Genomic DNA, 16,176 nt, shown 5'->3' on the forward strand with positions numbered 1-16,176 from the left:
CCGCGCGGCGCCGCCACGTGCGCCCGGCCGCCCGCCGCCCGCGCAGGCCTGCCGGCCTCCCCCATTTTGTCGGCTCGCGGAGGGAGCAGCCCCGCTCGAAATGGGGGCTGGCTCCGCCCGCGGCCGCCGGGGCCGGCGCGCACGGAATGGCCGCTGCGCGTCTTCCCCGCCTGCGCCGCCGCCACCGCGAGGGCGAGCGCGAGCGAGAATATGGCTCCTTCCCTTTGTGTGTGTATGTGTGTGTGTGTGTGTGTGTGTGTGTGTCGTCTGTGTGTATGTGTGTGCGTGCGCGAGTGTGCGAGAGTGTGAGTGCGAGCGCAGGCGGGCGGGGTACGCGCCGCGCTCTGGCGCACACACTCGGCCATGACGGCCGGGGGGAGGGGCGGGGGGCGCGCAGCCGGACCCTCCCCCCGCCCGCCACCCGCAGGGGGGCCGCCCCGGGAGGCGCCCCCGGCCCGCCGCTCCCCTTCTCTCTCCGCGCGGCCCGCGCGCCCCGCCGCCCCCGCACGGACGACGCGGGGCTGTGAGAAGACGAAAAAAAAAGTTGCCTCGGAACTGCTGCGCCCAGCTCCCCCGCCCGCGCCCGCCCGCCTTGTTTTCTCTCCAGCCAGCAGCGCCGGGCCGAGTCAGCCATGTTCCAGCGAGCGCCGCGACGCCGCTCCCCCCGCCGCCGGGCCGCCGCCGCCGCCGCGCCCGGGCACTGGCTCGGGCTCGGGCTCAGGCCGGCGGGCCCGGCCCCGCGCCGCCGCCCCCGGCCCCGGCCCCGCGCCGCCGCCGCCGCCCGCCCGCCCGCAGCGCCCGCCGCCCGCGCTCGCCCGCCGCCGGCGCCCGGCTCTGCGGCGGCCAATGCAGCCGTGAAGCGCCGCCCGCCCGCCGGCCCGCCGCCCCCCGCGCACGCCGGCCGCCCGAACGCTCGGCCCGGGGGCCGAAAATACGTTAAAAAATTTTTTTAATGAAAAAAAATTTTTTTGCGCCAGTCAGCGCGGACGCCGCCGGGGGTGGAAACTCGCGGGGCTCGGGGCTCGCGGCGCCTTCGGCGGCCCGGGGGCCGGGGCTCCGGCGCGCGGCCGGGCTCCCGGCGCCCGAGGGGAGGCTCGCTCCGTGCGCAGTTCCCCCCACGGTCCCCCCTCATTTGCCTTTGTGTGGATCCTGACCCGCCGGCTCCCGGCCGCGGGGATCCGGCCGCCGCGCGGGCTGGGGAGCTGCCGGAGGCGCTCTCCCCGCCGCGGCGCTGCCCCAGACTCACCCTCCGCGAGGCACAGAGTCGCCCAGTGCCCGTCCGGCTCTCACTTGCCCCGGCGCTGTCTCTATGGAGCTCAATGTACTGCAATGGCTGTGAGAGCGGGAGCCAGACGCAGCCTCCTCACTCTCTCCGCTCTGTAACATTACTCTCCAGCCAGCGCGGCTCCTATTGGCTACCGCCAACTCACGGGGCTCGCTCATTGGCCCGATACCTCCCATTGTCCTGACCAGAGCCCGTTTGCTATTGGCTGTCTCCGGGGACACGTCATCAAGGATTGAAACAGCGCGCAAATCTGAATGTGTGTGTATGCCGGGCAAAGAGGCTGAGGCGGGAGAGGCAGAGGCAGAGGCAGCAGCTGCTACGGGAAAGCAGAGCTCTATGGTGTATGTGTGCATGTGTCTAACCCAAGCCAGCCCCACGCCCGAGCGGCCGCCGGAGCGAAAAGGGCCTGACTTTTCCACAAGTGTCTCCAGCTCCTCAGGCAAAAGAGACACCCACAGGCCTCCCCCCCCTTCTCACCCCAAACTCACTTCCAAAGCCGTTAAGATAAGAGGCCCCAGACTTTTTAACAGACCTTCAAAAGTGAGAGCGACACGATGAGATCACGGCCCCTGAAAACCGGGGTTTCTGCTCGTGCAGAGGGGCGACGGCAGCCAAGATTCGAGCTCCTCAGCAACATATGGTTGCATTACACTCTAGATCTCTGGGAAGGCAGGGCTTTTCCTATAAGAAAGTGACACGATCCAGTCAGCCGGCTTTAAAACACCCTTTTCTGGGCTCCTAAACCCGTACCGTCAGGCTTGCTGAGCAGCTGAAACCTTGACTCACCGAACAGGCATTTAGTTTCACCCTTTTTCTTGGTTTGATCGAGTTTCACAGCTCGTCTAGAACTTTTTATTTAAATACAAAGCACGGTCTCAACTTCCTGGAAATCAAATGATTATTCCATGTAATTAAAGCACACAGCCACTTCGTTTTGATATGGGGTACTCTAGCAGGAAATGTTTGCGAGGGCCTGCTAGAATTAGCAAATTCATTAGAGACCACCTTTTTAACTGTTTGGCTGTTTTATTTGACTTGGTGTGGATTACTGTTATAATCAAACGAATCCTTGTGATGCTATCTTTCCCTCCCATCACACCACTTAGTGCATCCATGTAACTGCTCTAGGATTACAGGAGTTGTAGGTATATTGTTACCCGGAGGATTAGATAGAGGCAGAGAGTGTGTTTCTCTAACTCACCAAGCTGGCGGTATTAATAGCCATACTTATTATGTCTGTAAAGAAAAATGTGCTAGCTATAATAGCCAGTTCTGAAGACTCTACGGTTATATCAGCCCTTTATGAAACTATTATCTATTCCTCTGTAGCCGGAGCAGACCACACCCCTATTCAGTTATAACAGACTTCCCTTTTTTTCACTCTCTGATGGTATGTTTATACACTTCTAAACCCACCAGCCAATTCCTCCAAATGTAACAGACCAAAGTTAAAATCACTCATTTTATTATGTTAATTTTATTTCATATATCCAGGCTAAGCATCCACAACATAATGTGTTTGCTCAAATTTATTAAGCTATTTGAGAATAGACTTAGAGATAACCTCTCCTTACCTATGATGTTAATGTTTATTCCTTTTATTTAAAAAATACATAATTGGTCTCAAGGATTATAATCTTGGTGAATGGACAATACATGTCATATGATCATGAAAAAATATATTAAGACCACATAAACGAGTATAATGTACACTCGGTGTTTAAAAAGCAAACATCTAAAGTTAACTGTTATATTGTTACCTTCACACATATTTACTCTTCTTTACTTCCCTCTACTAATCAAATTTTATGCTTTCTTTAAATCTAGGTATTTATTTCAATTCTGTTTTATCTTCTCGATGACTATATTACAAAATATTCATGAGAATTATCCATACTTTAGGTGGCATCCGTGATATCAAAATTTGACTATTATCTGAAGACTGGTATTTTCCATAAGCAGTGTTGGGTTTGCCCTGGTCCAACCACTTTTTTAGGTTCTTTTACCAGTTGTCTCTAATAGCTTACTCCTGCCAGGGTAAGTTTATGGGTCACAGAACACCTCAAGAGCAATGGGCCCACACAGGTTTCTATTTCAGCAGGATGGTATAGTGAATTACAGGCACCGGACTTAAATAGACCTGGGTTCAAATCTCAGCTCTGCTACTTACTAGCTGTTTGATCTCTGGCAAGGTTTTTTTTTAACTCCTTTGTGCTTCCAAGCTCTCAGCTATAAAATGGAAGTGATCACGGGCTTGTTGTAAAGATTCAACTTTTTCTTCAAAGGTTTAAAATTATGCAGAACTCTTCAAACCCGTGACTTAGAAAACATCAAGTAGAGTTAGTTAGCCTTGAGTTTTTCTTCATATTTTAATTTCATATGAGGGCAGTGGTTGCAAATTAAGGTTTTTTTTTTTTTTTAATTCTAGCCTCAGCACTAAATCCCCATCCAGTCTAGTGATGGTACCTTCAGTTATTCCCAAGTATAACAGAGGCCATTTCACAGAGCATTAAAACCTGCACTTCTAGGCACATTTCTCTTATTTGCTTTTTGTGATACAAAGGGAGGAACATAAAAAGGAGAGAAACTTTTAAAGTAAACCGTACAACTTCTAGCTCTAACCCTGCAACCTTAACGGTCACTTATTTTATTATATTAGACCCTTTCCTTCTTCAGCATGAATCATTAGACACAAATTGGCATATATTTTACTTTAGGGTTATTGGGTGTTTTAATCCCAGCTTACGAAGTTATCTAATTCAAAAAGCCTGAACACTCTCTCCCATGCCCAATTTAGCCAACTAAATTACAGATCTTCATGAATATGGGCTATACCCTTCCTGGAGCCTGCCTCTAGGATAGGAGAAGTGCCTCTCTTCTGGAATCTCATAATATTCTGTACATTAATTACTGTGCTCACAATTGTAATTATCCAGTTATATGTCTGTTTATCCCACGGCAATGCACCCCTTAAAGGCGGGAATCCTATCTTATCTTTGCATCCCAAGCACCTAGCAGGGTGCCTGGCATACAGCAGGCAGTAAATAACGTCTGTTGAATAAATGATTTAATAGCTGAAAGGGTACTTACTGCAAATTATTGTTTTAATCGTCCTCTCCCATCTTTGGCGATAAACATTGGGGTATTTCTAAATCAGAAGGCAGGAAAATAGAACAATAAGTAAATGTTAGGATTCATATTGAGGATAGATGTCAACTGCACCTCACTCTTAGAACTTAAAAAGAGGAAGACGGAGTTGGGGGGGCTAGGGGCAATCGCAAATAAAGACAAATGCATATATTTGTAGTATTTACCAGCTCCCAGCTAGGCCAAGGTTATTCCTAGTTGGATACAGTGAACTATGGCAAGCCAAATAAGAATTTATCACAGAAACCTGCAAGAATGTCTGCCCAAAGGTTGCTTCCAGTGGGCCTTTGAAACAACTCTAATGTAAAAAAATACAAAAAGCAGACAGGGGGCTGTAAGTCTTTGGCTGGAGGATATTGATTCCTCCTCATGCAATGAAGCCTAAAGTCAAGTTATATGAATTGTCTGTTGTCTCTCCTTCTCAAAAAGGGCCCGTTTCTGAAAAGGAATAGAAACAGTAAACCGAAATGTCTGACGAGGTCAACTACAACTAAGACTCCTGTACACTTAAAACCTTCTTCTTCTTTTTTTTTTTTTCTTTTTTGGATGCTGACAATAAAGGAGAGGAATTCAGGTCGAGAAAAGTGTACAGGTTGTGACCTAGGACACTGAGTCCCACCCCTCAATCCACCACGTGTGGCCTCGGTAGCCACTAAGGTCTGTGCTCATTTCCCCAACTCTTGCTTAGAGGTAGTGATGCTTCATCTCACTTGCAAGGACATGACAGGATTAAACAGATGGGCACAAAGAAAGACCCGAGGAAGGCAGAGAGGTGGTGTTATTATATCCGTCAGCGCATGGGGAAGGGGAACCTTGTCCTGGGCTGCTTAAGTACTTCTGCCTAGGCCCGAGTCTTCTGTGCCAATGTGGCTTGCAGGTGGGGAAATCAGTGGCTTCAGCTGTGGGCAGCATTGATGGCTGAGGCAAAGAAAACGGTATGGAAGTGATTTTTTTTTTTTTTTCCTGGGCTGCACTCTGCGGCTTGTGGGATCTCGGTTCCCTGACCAGGGATTGAACCCCAGCTCTCCACAGTGAAAGCACAGAGTCCTAACCACTGGACCGCCAGGGAATTCCCGGAAGCGAATTTATACCAAAAATATCTCTAGAATTGTGATATTTCACTGGTGAATAAGGAAGAAAAATGACCTTTTCTTAACAAGATTCCTGTTCTCTGGTTAGCCAGAGGATGGCACACATGAAGAGGGGGACACTCATTAGTAAAAGTTTTTATAAAATGGTGACCTAAATGCAGAAAAGATCAGTATTTTAGGTCCTGATCTCGAGAGCCATGTCAACAGGCCAAATTCAGGTGCCCTATGAGAAGTGCCATAAACCTTAAAAACAAATGTCTTAGCGCACCTGCTAGGATGGCTATGATCAGAAAGACAGACACGGGGTGAAAATGAGAGAAAATGAGTGAAAATGGAGAAACTGGTGGCATCATACACTGCTGGCGGGAATGTAAAACGGTGCAGCCGATTTGGAAAACAGTCTGACAGTTCCTCCCAAGGTTAAACAGAGAGTTACCACGTGACCCAGCAATTCCACTCCTAGGTATGTACCCAAGAGAAATAAAAACATGTCCACACAAAAACCTGCACGTAAATGTTCACAGCAGCATTATTTGTAATAGTCAAAAAGCAACCCAAATGTTCATCAACTGTTGAGGGGATGAATAAAATGTAGTGTATCTTTGTGACTGAATATTATTCGTCGATAGAGTGGAATGAAGTAGTGACACGTTACCACATGGATGAACCTTGAAAACATCATGATAAGTGAAAGAAGTCAGACACACACGAAAAAACTCACATATTGTACGGTTCCATTTATATGAAATGTCCAGAAGAGGAAATTTATAAAGACGGAAAGTAGATTAGAGGTAGCAAGGGGTGGAGGATGGGGGGAAGGGGGGTAAGTGCTGGTGGGGGTGGAGCTTCTTTTAAGAAGATGAAAATGATCTAAAATTAGATCACAGTAATGGTTGCACAACTCTGAAGACACCAAAAAATCGTCAGATTGTACGTATGTGAATTATCTCCTGATAAAGCTGTGTTTTAAAAAAACGAATTAATGTTTTATGAAACAAACACAGAAAGGGACGACGGATCGCTACCCACTTGCTAAGTTTGCCCCGTACTTTCCTGCTGCCTGTGGCGTTTAACACCTCGTGAAAATGATGCTCTTCCTCTTCATTCGGTGGAAATTTCTTCTATTAGTGGCGTTGTATATTCTGTGCTTAAAGTGTGTTTTTGCTACAAAATTATGTTAAAGGAGCAGTCTCCAGGGGTACCTTGGGAGGTTTCCCTCGAGCGCCCGAGGTGGCTGTCCTGTCGGCTGAGCCGTGAAGTGTTAGGTCAGATGGTGCAAACTGGCAGGCCTCTGGCTTATGTGACCCTCAGATGTGCCATTTGGTTAACATGGTGTTTTTAAAAAGTTGGATTTTTTTTTTCACGTTAAGAAAATCCAGATATGTGGCTTCTTTTGAAAAATCAGAGATCTGACAACCTTGGCTCCGTGGCTGGGCGGGGTGAAGATGCTGCGGAGTGAGTAGGGGCCGCCTCCCTCAAAGGAGGTGCGTTCCCTCCGCATCTGGCCTGCCGTCTGGCCTGCCGGGCTCCCGCGGACATTTGAGTTTTGCCAGTCCTGAGTTGGGTCCTTAGACTTTCAGGACTACAACCTGCGATTCTGAAACGTTCTTCCTCAGAAGAAACACTTTTCGTAGGAAACGCTTATTATCATCACACAGAACACAGAGTGGGAAACTGAACTAGAGGGCTCCCTCAGGTGAGGAACAGAACCATTTTTGGTGCTGTCACAGGTAGCATGTACTCCTGATGTGAAACAGAGAGTCTGGCTGTGCTGCAGAGGATGTCCTACAGCCCAGACAAAAGTAAGCTTTACTTATCATATCTCTCCCATATGCTGAGCACTTTACACAGTGATCCTACAGGCCAGGATGCTTACCTCTCTTCTACAAATAATTCTAAGGAGGCTCAGAGAGATCCCTTAAGTTGTCCGAGGTCACACAGCTAGTGAGAGAGGAATAGTAAACCCAGTTCTGACTCCAAAGCTGAAGTTCTCTCCACGAAGCCGCATGACCTTCCAGTTATTAGCCTAGCTAATAAAATAAAAAATGATCACATTTCCCCACCTAAATATAACCCATATCCTCACGGGAATCTGACGTGAGTTTACAGCCTCGACTCTCTCAATGTTTTTGAATAGGACACATACATTTTGCATACATAAAGCTTGAAAAAATTTATGGGACTTCCCTGGTGGTCCAGTGGTTAAGACTTCACGCTTCCACTGAAGGGGGCGCGGGTTCGACTCCTGGTCAGGGAATTAAGGTCCCACGAGCTGAGTAGTGTGGCAAAAAACAAACAAACAAACTTGAAAACAGTTTCATGAAGCAATACCTACCATTGTGATGGAGTCTGACATTTTTTTCCTTAAAATTCTAAGTTTACTTTCCAACCCGCCAATGGGCTCTGCAGTTTGCAAAACATTGCATTGAAGCCCGAGTAAAGAAGCCCCGTTTCCCATCAAGGGTAACTTCAGCGCTAAGTGACAAGTGTGGGTGCTGCCAGCTGATGGGATGGGACTGAAGGGAGGAAAGGCCAGGACAGATGCCTGGAATCCAGGACCTGAGGCCAGAGCTCCCGAGCACACTCAAAGAGGCTGGTGCCAAAGCTGTGAACCGTCCCAAGTCCAGAGAAACGGTCTGGAGACAGGAAAGGAGAGTGCCTCGCTCTGCTTGGGAGACCAAGACAAAATCAGGCGCTCCTGGCCTCCAGGAAATGCAAAGAAGACATCTGAAAATCCCCCGAGGCCCAGGAGAGAAATCCTAGCAGACCTGGTAAAACACCTTCCTCACCTGGCAGGGGTTCACCACCTTGGATTTGTCTTTGTCAGAGGCCAGAGAGCAGGAGTCTGTCTGCCAGCAGAAGCTGCACCAGTGAGAAGACGGCCTCAGCTCCCCCAAAGACAGCCTTTTTGTTTAGAAAACAGCGCCCCCAATGGCTTGTGGGCTAAATAGAAGGTGACTGCCAACCCATACCTGTTGTTCATGAAGGTGTTGACAAAAAAAAAGTCAACAACAACGAAAAACCTGTATGCTTTTTTTGAAAGGTTGCTGTTGATCCTTGTTCTAAGGTTTCCTTTTGCTTTCCAAGAACGGAAATAAGGAAGTAGGAAGGAGATAGCATGCTTTAGGATATTCTAACAAAAGTGCTACCAGCAAATTGATAGCCACATTCAGGAACAGAACTCCGCCTTGGAAACATTCATGACATCTGACCAGTGATTTTGCTTCAAAAAATACTACGAAAATAATCAGAAATAAGTAAAAGGCACAAAGATGTGAATAAGAATATTAATTGTAGAATTATCTATAATGTGTCAACAACCTAGATGCTCAATGAGAGTGGCTTGGTTTAATAAGCTTTGGTCCATCCTCATGACGGATTATTATTATGCCACTATCAAATTGTTATGAATACTAAATTTAATGCCATGTAAGAATATCCATATTACCTTATCATGACAAAAAATATTTTCAGAAGGATCCCTGGTTTGAGAGAAAAGTGTGTATGTGAATCCAACAAAGATTGGCAGAATATACTAAAAAACATTAATAGTGTTTATTTCAGGTGAAAGGTAAGCTTTGTTTTCTCCTTAGACTCTTGGATATTTCCTTAGTTTTCTACAATTTTTGCTGCTTCTAAAATTAGACACAAAAACTCCAATTTTTTAAGAGAAGAAATTCGCTAATAGAAGACTCAAAGATTTAGATCATTTAAAGAAATTCAGACCTCGTCGTTACTCTAGAAATTCTTCCTTGTAAAGAGGTATACACTATATATAAAAACCATGCACCTTTATCATGGCCCTAAAGTTAAGGTGTCTCCACTGTCATCCAAATACGGCCACCCTGTGAACACAAATCAAAATCAGGTATGCGCTAGGAGGAAAAGTAGCAGTGTTTACATGGAAACCTTGTTACCTCTCACTACTGCTGTATCTTCTTTAATCACTATTCCTTCTTTTCCCATAATTCAGTCCTGAGTCATCTTCTCTCTGCTTCTCTGCTCTCTTAGAGACCCGCGTAACCAACTCCTCCTAACCAACTCCTCGTGGAGTTTTAACCTCCATTTCTATGTAAATGACTCTAAGTTTCCCTTTCAGCGCTAGGCTCTATCCTGGACCCCACCGTGTACCAGTTTCTCAAGCTCACAGGTTTGCTCTCTAAGCCAGACCCCCTTTCTGATTCCCCTACTTGCCGACTTCCCACACCAATTCTAGGAGTCTAATTCCCCTCTTCCTCTTCCCTCACATCAAATTCTGTAACATCTATGTCTCAGTACTTTTGAATGAATGCCCCACACCTTTATTTTCATTTCTATTGCCCCCAACTCTAGCTCTGGCCTTTGTTATTTTTGTGGTTAAGAATGCTGGCTTTGGAACCAGACACTACTAGGTTAAAATCCTGGCCTTTGCACTAGCTAGCTGTGTTACCTTGGGCAGAGTGCATTAACTTCTCTGAGGCTCAGCTGCTTTTGTAAAATGATAATACCCCTTTCAAAGGGAAGTTGTGAGTTTAAATTAGCTCATATACATAAAGAGCTGAGCCTAGCATGCAAATTGCTTAGAGTTCTGTAAATGAGCACCAGATGTTGGCTGTTTATTTTAGATTATTTTAAAAACTGGTATTATTAATATTTCCCTAATGCATAAAGCTCCACCACTGCTTAAAAACTTTCCATTTAGTTGCAACATTTTCTTGACAATTAACTACAAAATCCTCACCTCGCCTTCAAGGCCTTCCCTAGTCAGGCAAAATTTCTCCCTTGCTTTCCCTCCCACTTCTCTCCTAATTTCCAATCAGACTGGACCTTGTACTTTCCTACTTTTGAGCTTCTGGACACACTTTTGCTTTGTAGCGTCCTTCCCCCACTTGTGCAGCTAAATCCAACCTGTCCTTTTAAAACTTTCCCAACCGTTTACAGTTCTCAACTTGATGAGCTTTCTTGCATTTTTGAGCTCTGTCACTTTTGGTTGTACCTTTCTAATGGCTTTTACAGTGTTATAAATATAATGACAATAGATTATTATGTATTTTATAACCTATATAAATATATTACATATTATGTTGTTTTACGCATCTTCGTTTCTCCAGCACTCTATGCCCATCACAGGTACTCAGTAAATGATAGCTGAATGTCAAGGTGAGGTTCGATTTTCTGTCCACACCTATCACACCATTGATACTCAATTTTAAGAAACCATGTCTACAATTCCCTTCCCTTCATAGATTGAATTACATCCTAGTGCGACATGGAGCAAAACCTATTGTTGTGTTGTCATCTTTGTTGGTCAAAATCAGTGGATATTGGCAACTTTATGTGGTTAAATTCTATTCAGGTTGGGCCCCAGCCTGACGACCTGGAGCAATGGTTTGATGAACTGCGGTTTTAACAGATTTTCTTTCTTGCTTTTCACTGTGTAGGGTTGTTATAGTTCAGAAGCTTGTAAATATATTTATTTTTTAAATTCCCAGATCTTATGAAAACTCCTTAAAGTCAAAACAGTAGCACCAGGTTTCTGATCGGTTGCATTCATGTGGCAGATTTTGAGGTTAACACACTTTTTTCCTGCCTATCACCAGATATCACAAAAATTCATAAACTCCCCCCAAAATGGTCCTCCTTCTTGTGTCGCAAATTCATTTTGGCACCAAAATGGGCGCCATCGAAGAATTCATCAAATTCAATCTAAGTTTTACATTTGGGTGAAACCAGTTCAGATGTGCCCGAAACCACGCCAGATTTATTGGGAGCAGTATGGATGACAAGGATCCCCTGGGTGGGGCCGGCAGTGGTGGGACAGGGGAAGTCGAGGGAGCAAGGCGGACCTGCAAGGCCCCAGCAGGGACCGGCTCTCCTGTCTTTTGGTCCCTCCCACCCGCTGCTAGGGTTTCTAGCCCCAGCGCCCCGCGCTCCCTCCCTCCCCACCCACGCCCTACTAACAGCAGCAGTTCCTGCTTCACAAACACAGTACTTAAAGCACCTAGTTCCTGGGATTTATACTTGCCAAGTGGCTGTGAGGAACAAGTTTTTCTCAAGCCCAGGCATCAAAAGGCACTTATTTCAACACTTCAGGGAAAAACAGTAACTAAGAAAATCAATAATCTCATCCGAAGCAGAAGAATGGATTTTTGTCAGGCTATCTCTATGGTTTCCTTGCCCATCTTTTAAAAGAAGCGTAACATTAGTCTCCTGAATCTTTTTTCGTCTTGTGTGTTCTTACCTTACCTAAAGAAATGTAATCTTTTTGCAGATAGAAACTATATCCTGACCTAAATATTATAACAAGGTGTCTTTAAAAGCTACATGTTTCTTAAAGATAATTAGAAGACTCAAAGAATATCTTTACGTGGCTATAAATTCTTCAATGGCTAAAATCGAGCCTCCTATCTTTTTCAAAGGGATTTTTTACTCTTTTTTTTTTTTTTTTGATGGAGCAGAAGAACACAAATGAGATTAGAGGAAGAACTGCTAGAGCAACAGAAGGAAAGAATGCCAAAGAAGGGGGATGGCTACCAAAGTAGAAGCCAGTGCAAAAGAGTGTTCCACTCAAAAATATGCCCTGAATCTATCCAACATCTAAGAAAGCTAGCCTGAGGCGGGTTGTGAGCTCTAAATGCAAGGGTTAGATGCTATCTAAAACCAGAAAGAGTAGTAAGAAAGAATGCACATGCATATCTTCCCAAAGCAGAAAGATCTGACTCAAGGCAGAAGACCCGCATTTTTCTACAGTGAGCTGCCGATCGCATCACAGCTTAGAACTCGAAGATTCAAGGACAGACAGGTGGAGCCGAGTCAGCCTATGAAGGGAGGGAAGCCACTGTCTTACTCATGAGCCTGGCATCCCCGCTCAGTTCAAGTATTCTTGGTCTCAACTGTGCTACCAAAGACCCACACGATTGTCACGAGCCATAGGTTAACATTTGTAGTTGAGGAAGAACCGATGTTAGACGCTTGAAAGAGCTTTTAGGCAGAACTTACACTTAGAAAAGTTCCCAAGTTTAATTCGGATCCCTTCCCCCTCCTCTCCTTTCCCTCTGTTGCCTAAGAAATTTTAAAAAACACCACAAAACCCCCCCACCCATTTTACAGTATTTATTTATTTATTTTTTGGCTGCGCAGCACGTGGGATGTTAGTTTTCCCACCAGGGACGGGACCTGCCCCCTCCTCCCTCCTCGCATTGGAAGCGCGGAGTCTTAGCCCCTGGACCGCCAGGGAAGCCCCCAAACCCTCCCATTTGTTAGCGAGACAGTAAAGGGAAGGGCAGCGCGGGGCTTCTCCCATCCGAGTGAGAAGGCAGTGATGTTCAGGGCTCAGTGTTCATGGATGCGGGTGGGGAGGAGGGCAGAAACTAACGCTTACCGGGCATTTACACGTGCTAGGCACCGAAAATGCGTTTACCTCCTTGTAATTCTCGCAGCAAGACCTTGGCGTGGGTGCTACTTTTCTTATTTTACGGAGCAGGAAATCGAGGTCGCCTAGCCTGACCCGCTTAGTCTCTCTGACTCCAAAGCCCAACCCTTTACATGACGTCCGGCGCGGATGTCTCCTTATGGTCTCTGCTTTGGCGCTAAAACCCAACCATCTCAAAAAGATACATTCCAAAGGGAGCAAAATGGCAGCTGTAGCCAGAATTGTGCAGTGCTGCTTCCTTCTAGGGTCTCTGTGGGAAGTGAGAAAACTGACGCTCTTTACCAATTATTGAGGAGAAATTTCAACGGGACATTTGAGAGGTCAGAGACTCTCCTCGAGGGGTAGCGCCCCAGAACTCTTTTTTTAAAACAATAAATCTATTTATTCATTTATTTATTTTTGGCTGCGTTGGGTCTTTGCTGCTGTTGCGGAGAGCGGGGGCTACTCTTCAATGCGGTGCTCGGGCTTCTCATTGCGGTGGCTTCTCTGGTTACGGAGCTCGGGCTCTAGGCGCACGGGCTTCAGTAGTTGTGGCTCGCGGGCTCCAGAGCGCCGGCTCAGCAGTTGTGGCGCACGGGCCCAGCCGCTCCGCGGCCTGTGGGATCTTCCCGGACCGGGGCTCAGGCCTGTGTCCCCTGCACGGGCAGGCGGACTCTCAACGGCCACGCCTCCAGGGAAGCCCGCCCCAGCACTCTTGACCCAAAGGCGAGGGGGCCACGTAGGCACAGCAAACCCACTTCATTCTTAAACCAGTCCCTCAGCATTCTGAGTCCTCCAGGATTGGGAAACTCCGCACTGCGTTAAGGTGGCCCCGAGAATCAAGGCTTCATCCAGCTTTGCACTCATCATTAGAAACGTCTCCCGGTGCTCTCTAGCTCGGCAGCCTGGCCCAGAAACCTGAAGTGCATCACTGATTCCTCCCTCTCCCTAACTCCCAACAACCAACAAACCGTCGAGTCCTGTGGCCTCTACCTCTTTCACTTGTGTCTCTGATCTACCCACTTGCCTCCTTTCGAAGACCACCATCTTGGCTGAACCTATGGTCTCCTGCTTGGTTTACTTCAACCTGACGTCTCTGGGCCTTAGCCTTAGAAAACTCCAAGTGATTTTTCTAAAGTAAACAAGATAATATGATCATGATATTCCCCTACTTTAAGAATCCGTCTATGACTCCCCACTGCCTTCAAGAGAACGTTCAAACCTTTCAGCAGAGCGTCGTGTTCAGCATCTGCTGATAGATCCAGCCCTGCGCTCTGAGCTCCCACTGTCTTGAGCCATCGGGAGGTCCTAGACCGTGTGCTTCTTCAGGTACTTGTTCCTTCCGTCAGGATAATTCTCCACTGACCCGCCTCCCGCCTGTCTTTCAGCTTAAACATCTCCGCTCTGAGGAAGCCTCCCCTGACCGCCCCACTCTGAGCCCACCCCTCCCCTGGCATCCTCAGCCAGGCCTGCAGCTGCCCATGTGTGTAGCCGTCTAGTCTGCAAATCCCTCAAGGGCAGGGTGAGCTTTATTCACCATTTTTCTTGGCATCTAGCCTAGTGCTTGGCCTACAGGAGCCACTCAATCCATGAGTAAACGCTTAAACGTGATGGAAAGTAATGAAGAGATGTGTCTAATCATGATCTTGCTACCAACTCCTGTATAACCTGCCACTAAAATTCACGTTAAAACAAAATGCTAATGGTACAAACTACTCTGTATAAAATAAATAAGCCACAAGGATATACGGTAGAGCACGTGGAATATAGCCAATATTTTATAATAACTATAAATGGAGTATAATCTATAAAAATGTTGAGTCACACACACACACACACACACACACACACACACACACACAAAATGCTATGTTTTCCCACCCTTCAGGTAGGATCTGCATCTCCTTCCTCACTCACCATCCCCCACCAACTGCTACCCTCTCCCAGGGAGCAGGATGAGTATGAGTTTGTTTTCTTTCAACACTTGTAAAAATAACATGGGGACTTTCCTGGACAGGACTCTGCACTCCCAGTGCAGGGAGCCTGGGTTCGATCCCTGGTCAGGGAACTAGATCCCACAGGCATGCCACAGCTAAGGGAGCTGGCGAGCTGCAACTAAGACCTGGTGCAACCACCTAAATAGATATAAATTTTTTAAAAAAATAACATGGAAGTGGAACTATATGATACAACTTTCAATTCTGTAGGTGATTCTTCTTCCAGGTGATAAAGATCCAAGGGGATAAACAACCAAAAGATCTCACAAAGCTCTGTGAATGTGCAAAAAGTGGGAGATATGTACTCATGTGGCAAACAGTAAAATATTGGGGGGAAAGTTTCAAATGTTTATAAGATGATGGACTCTGAATTCCTATTTATACACAGGAAAGGTATCTTGGGAGGGATTGTGGGCAGCCCCCCAAAGACACAAACTCAGTATGCTGCTGCTGTCACAAAGCCACCAGACTGTGGGGTAAACAGTAAACACCATTATCCTGCCTTGAGTTCAGATTACTTCCTTCAGGGCTGAGGTCTCTCTTAGAGATAGGTAACAAAAATAATCTCTCTTAGAGATAGGTAACAAAAATAAGAGCATCTTGAGACCTTGTTGGAAAGTTTATAAAAGTAGATTTATAAAGAGAAAAAAAGGGACTTCCCTGGTGGTCCAGTGGTTAAGAATCTGCCTTCCAATGCAGGGGACTCAGGTTTGATCCCTGGCCGGGGAACTAAGATCCCACATGCCTTGGGGCAACTAAGCCCGCACGCCACAACTACTAGAGAGCCGCAACAAAGACGCAAGGCAGCCAAAGAAAGAAAAAAAGAAAGAAAGATTAAAGAAAAAAAAGGCAATAGATCTGTAATCAGTAGGGTAAGCCTACAAGACTAGAAATAGAGGTATTTCCTTAAAGTTGAACCAAAGTAATGCAGGGGCAATTGTGGGGGAAATAGAATCATACAATATTATTTTATTTTACTATTTATTTATTAATTATTTACTTGGTTGTGCTGGGTCTTAGTTGCGGCAGGTAGGCTCCTTAGTTGCAGCTCACGGGCTCCTTAGTTGTGTCATATGATATTATCTTAAATACTATTTTCTATTTACTATACTATTCAGTAGTAGTTTAAAGAAGACTCGTGGTGTTTTAGAACACGGTTGTAATCAAATCCAGACCCCAATGTTTTAAATGAAGGCCCAGAGAAGGTAAATGCCCAAGGTCATACCTTACCATATGACAGAGCTACAGGAAGAACCCAGGACTCCT

At 46.4% G+C, this 16,176-nt stretch overlaps 2 protein-coding genes across 8 annotated transcripts in view; one reads left to right on the forward strand and one right to left on the reverse strand.

Moving 5' to 3' along the window:
• HMGB1 (high mobility group box 1) overlaps window positions 1-16,176 on the reverse strand; it is a 110,269-nt gene that overhangs the window by 3,791 nt on the left and 90,302 nt on the right. For 6 of the 7 annotated variants that reach the window (XM_059041816.2, XM_067016284.1, XM_067016283.1 and 3 more), the window contains exons 2-3: window positions 4,376-4,433; window positions 1,818-1,966 (exon numbers count right to left, since the gene is read on the reverse strand). The gene's annotated coding sequence lies outside the window, so the exon portion shown is untranslated. Of the gene's footprint in view, window positions 1-1,246; window positions 1,416-1,817; window positions 1,967-4,375; window positions 4,434-16,176 lie in introns of those variants that run through there. The other variant, XM_059041812.2, reaches the window with a different exon arrangement.
• LOC136792837 (sterile alpha motif domain-containing protein 1-like) lies at window positions 147-858 on the forward strand. Its single transcript, XM_067016887.1, has 2 exons — window positions 147-228; window positions 608-858. Exons 1-2 carry the CDS (start codon window positions 147-149, stop codon window positions 856-858), a joined length of 333 nt encoding a protein of 110 aa, XP_066872988.1.

The sequence above is a fragment of the Kogia breviceps genome, chromosome 16 (assembly GCF_026419965.1).
Source record: "Kogia breviceps isolate mKogBre1 chromosome 16, mKogBre1 haplotype 1, whole genome shotgun sequence".
In the NCBI taxonomy this organism is placed as follows: domain Eukaryota; kingdom Metazoa; phylum Chordata; class Mammalia; order Artiodactyla; family Physeteridae; genus Kogia; species Kogia breviceps.

What these genes read in the sequence shown, in the direction of transcription:
- LOC136792837 (XM_067016887.1), top strand. Translation starts at nt 147, where the DNA reads ATGGCCGCTGCGCGTCTTCCCCGCCTGCGCCGCCGCCACCGCGAGGGC. An exon ending in ATATGGCTCCTTCCCTTTGT is followed by an intron (nt 229 to 607) that starts GTGTGTATGTGT and finishes TTTTCTCTCCAG; the next exon opens with CCAGCAGCGCCGGGCCGAGT.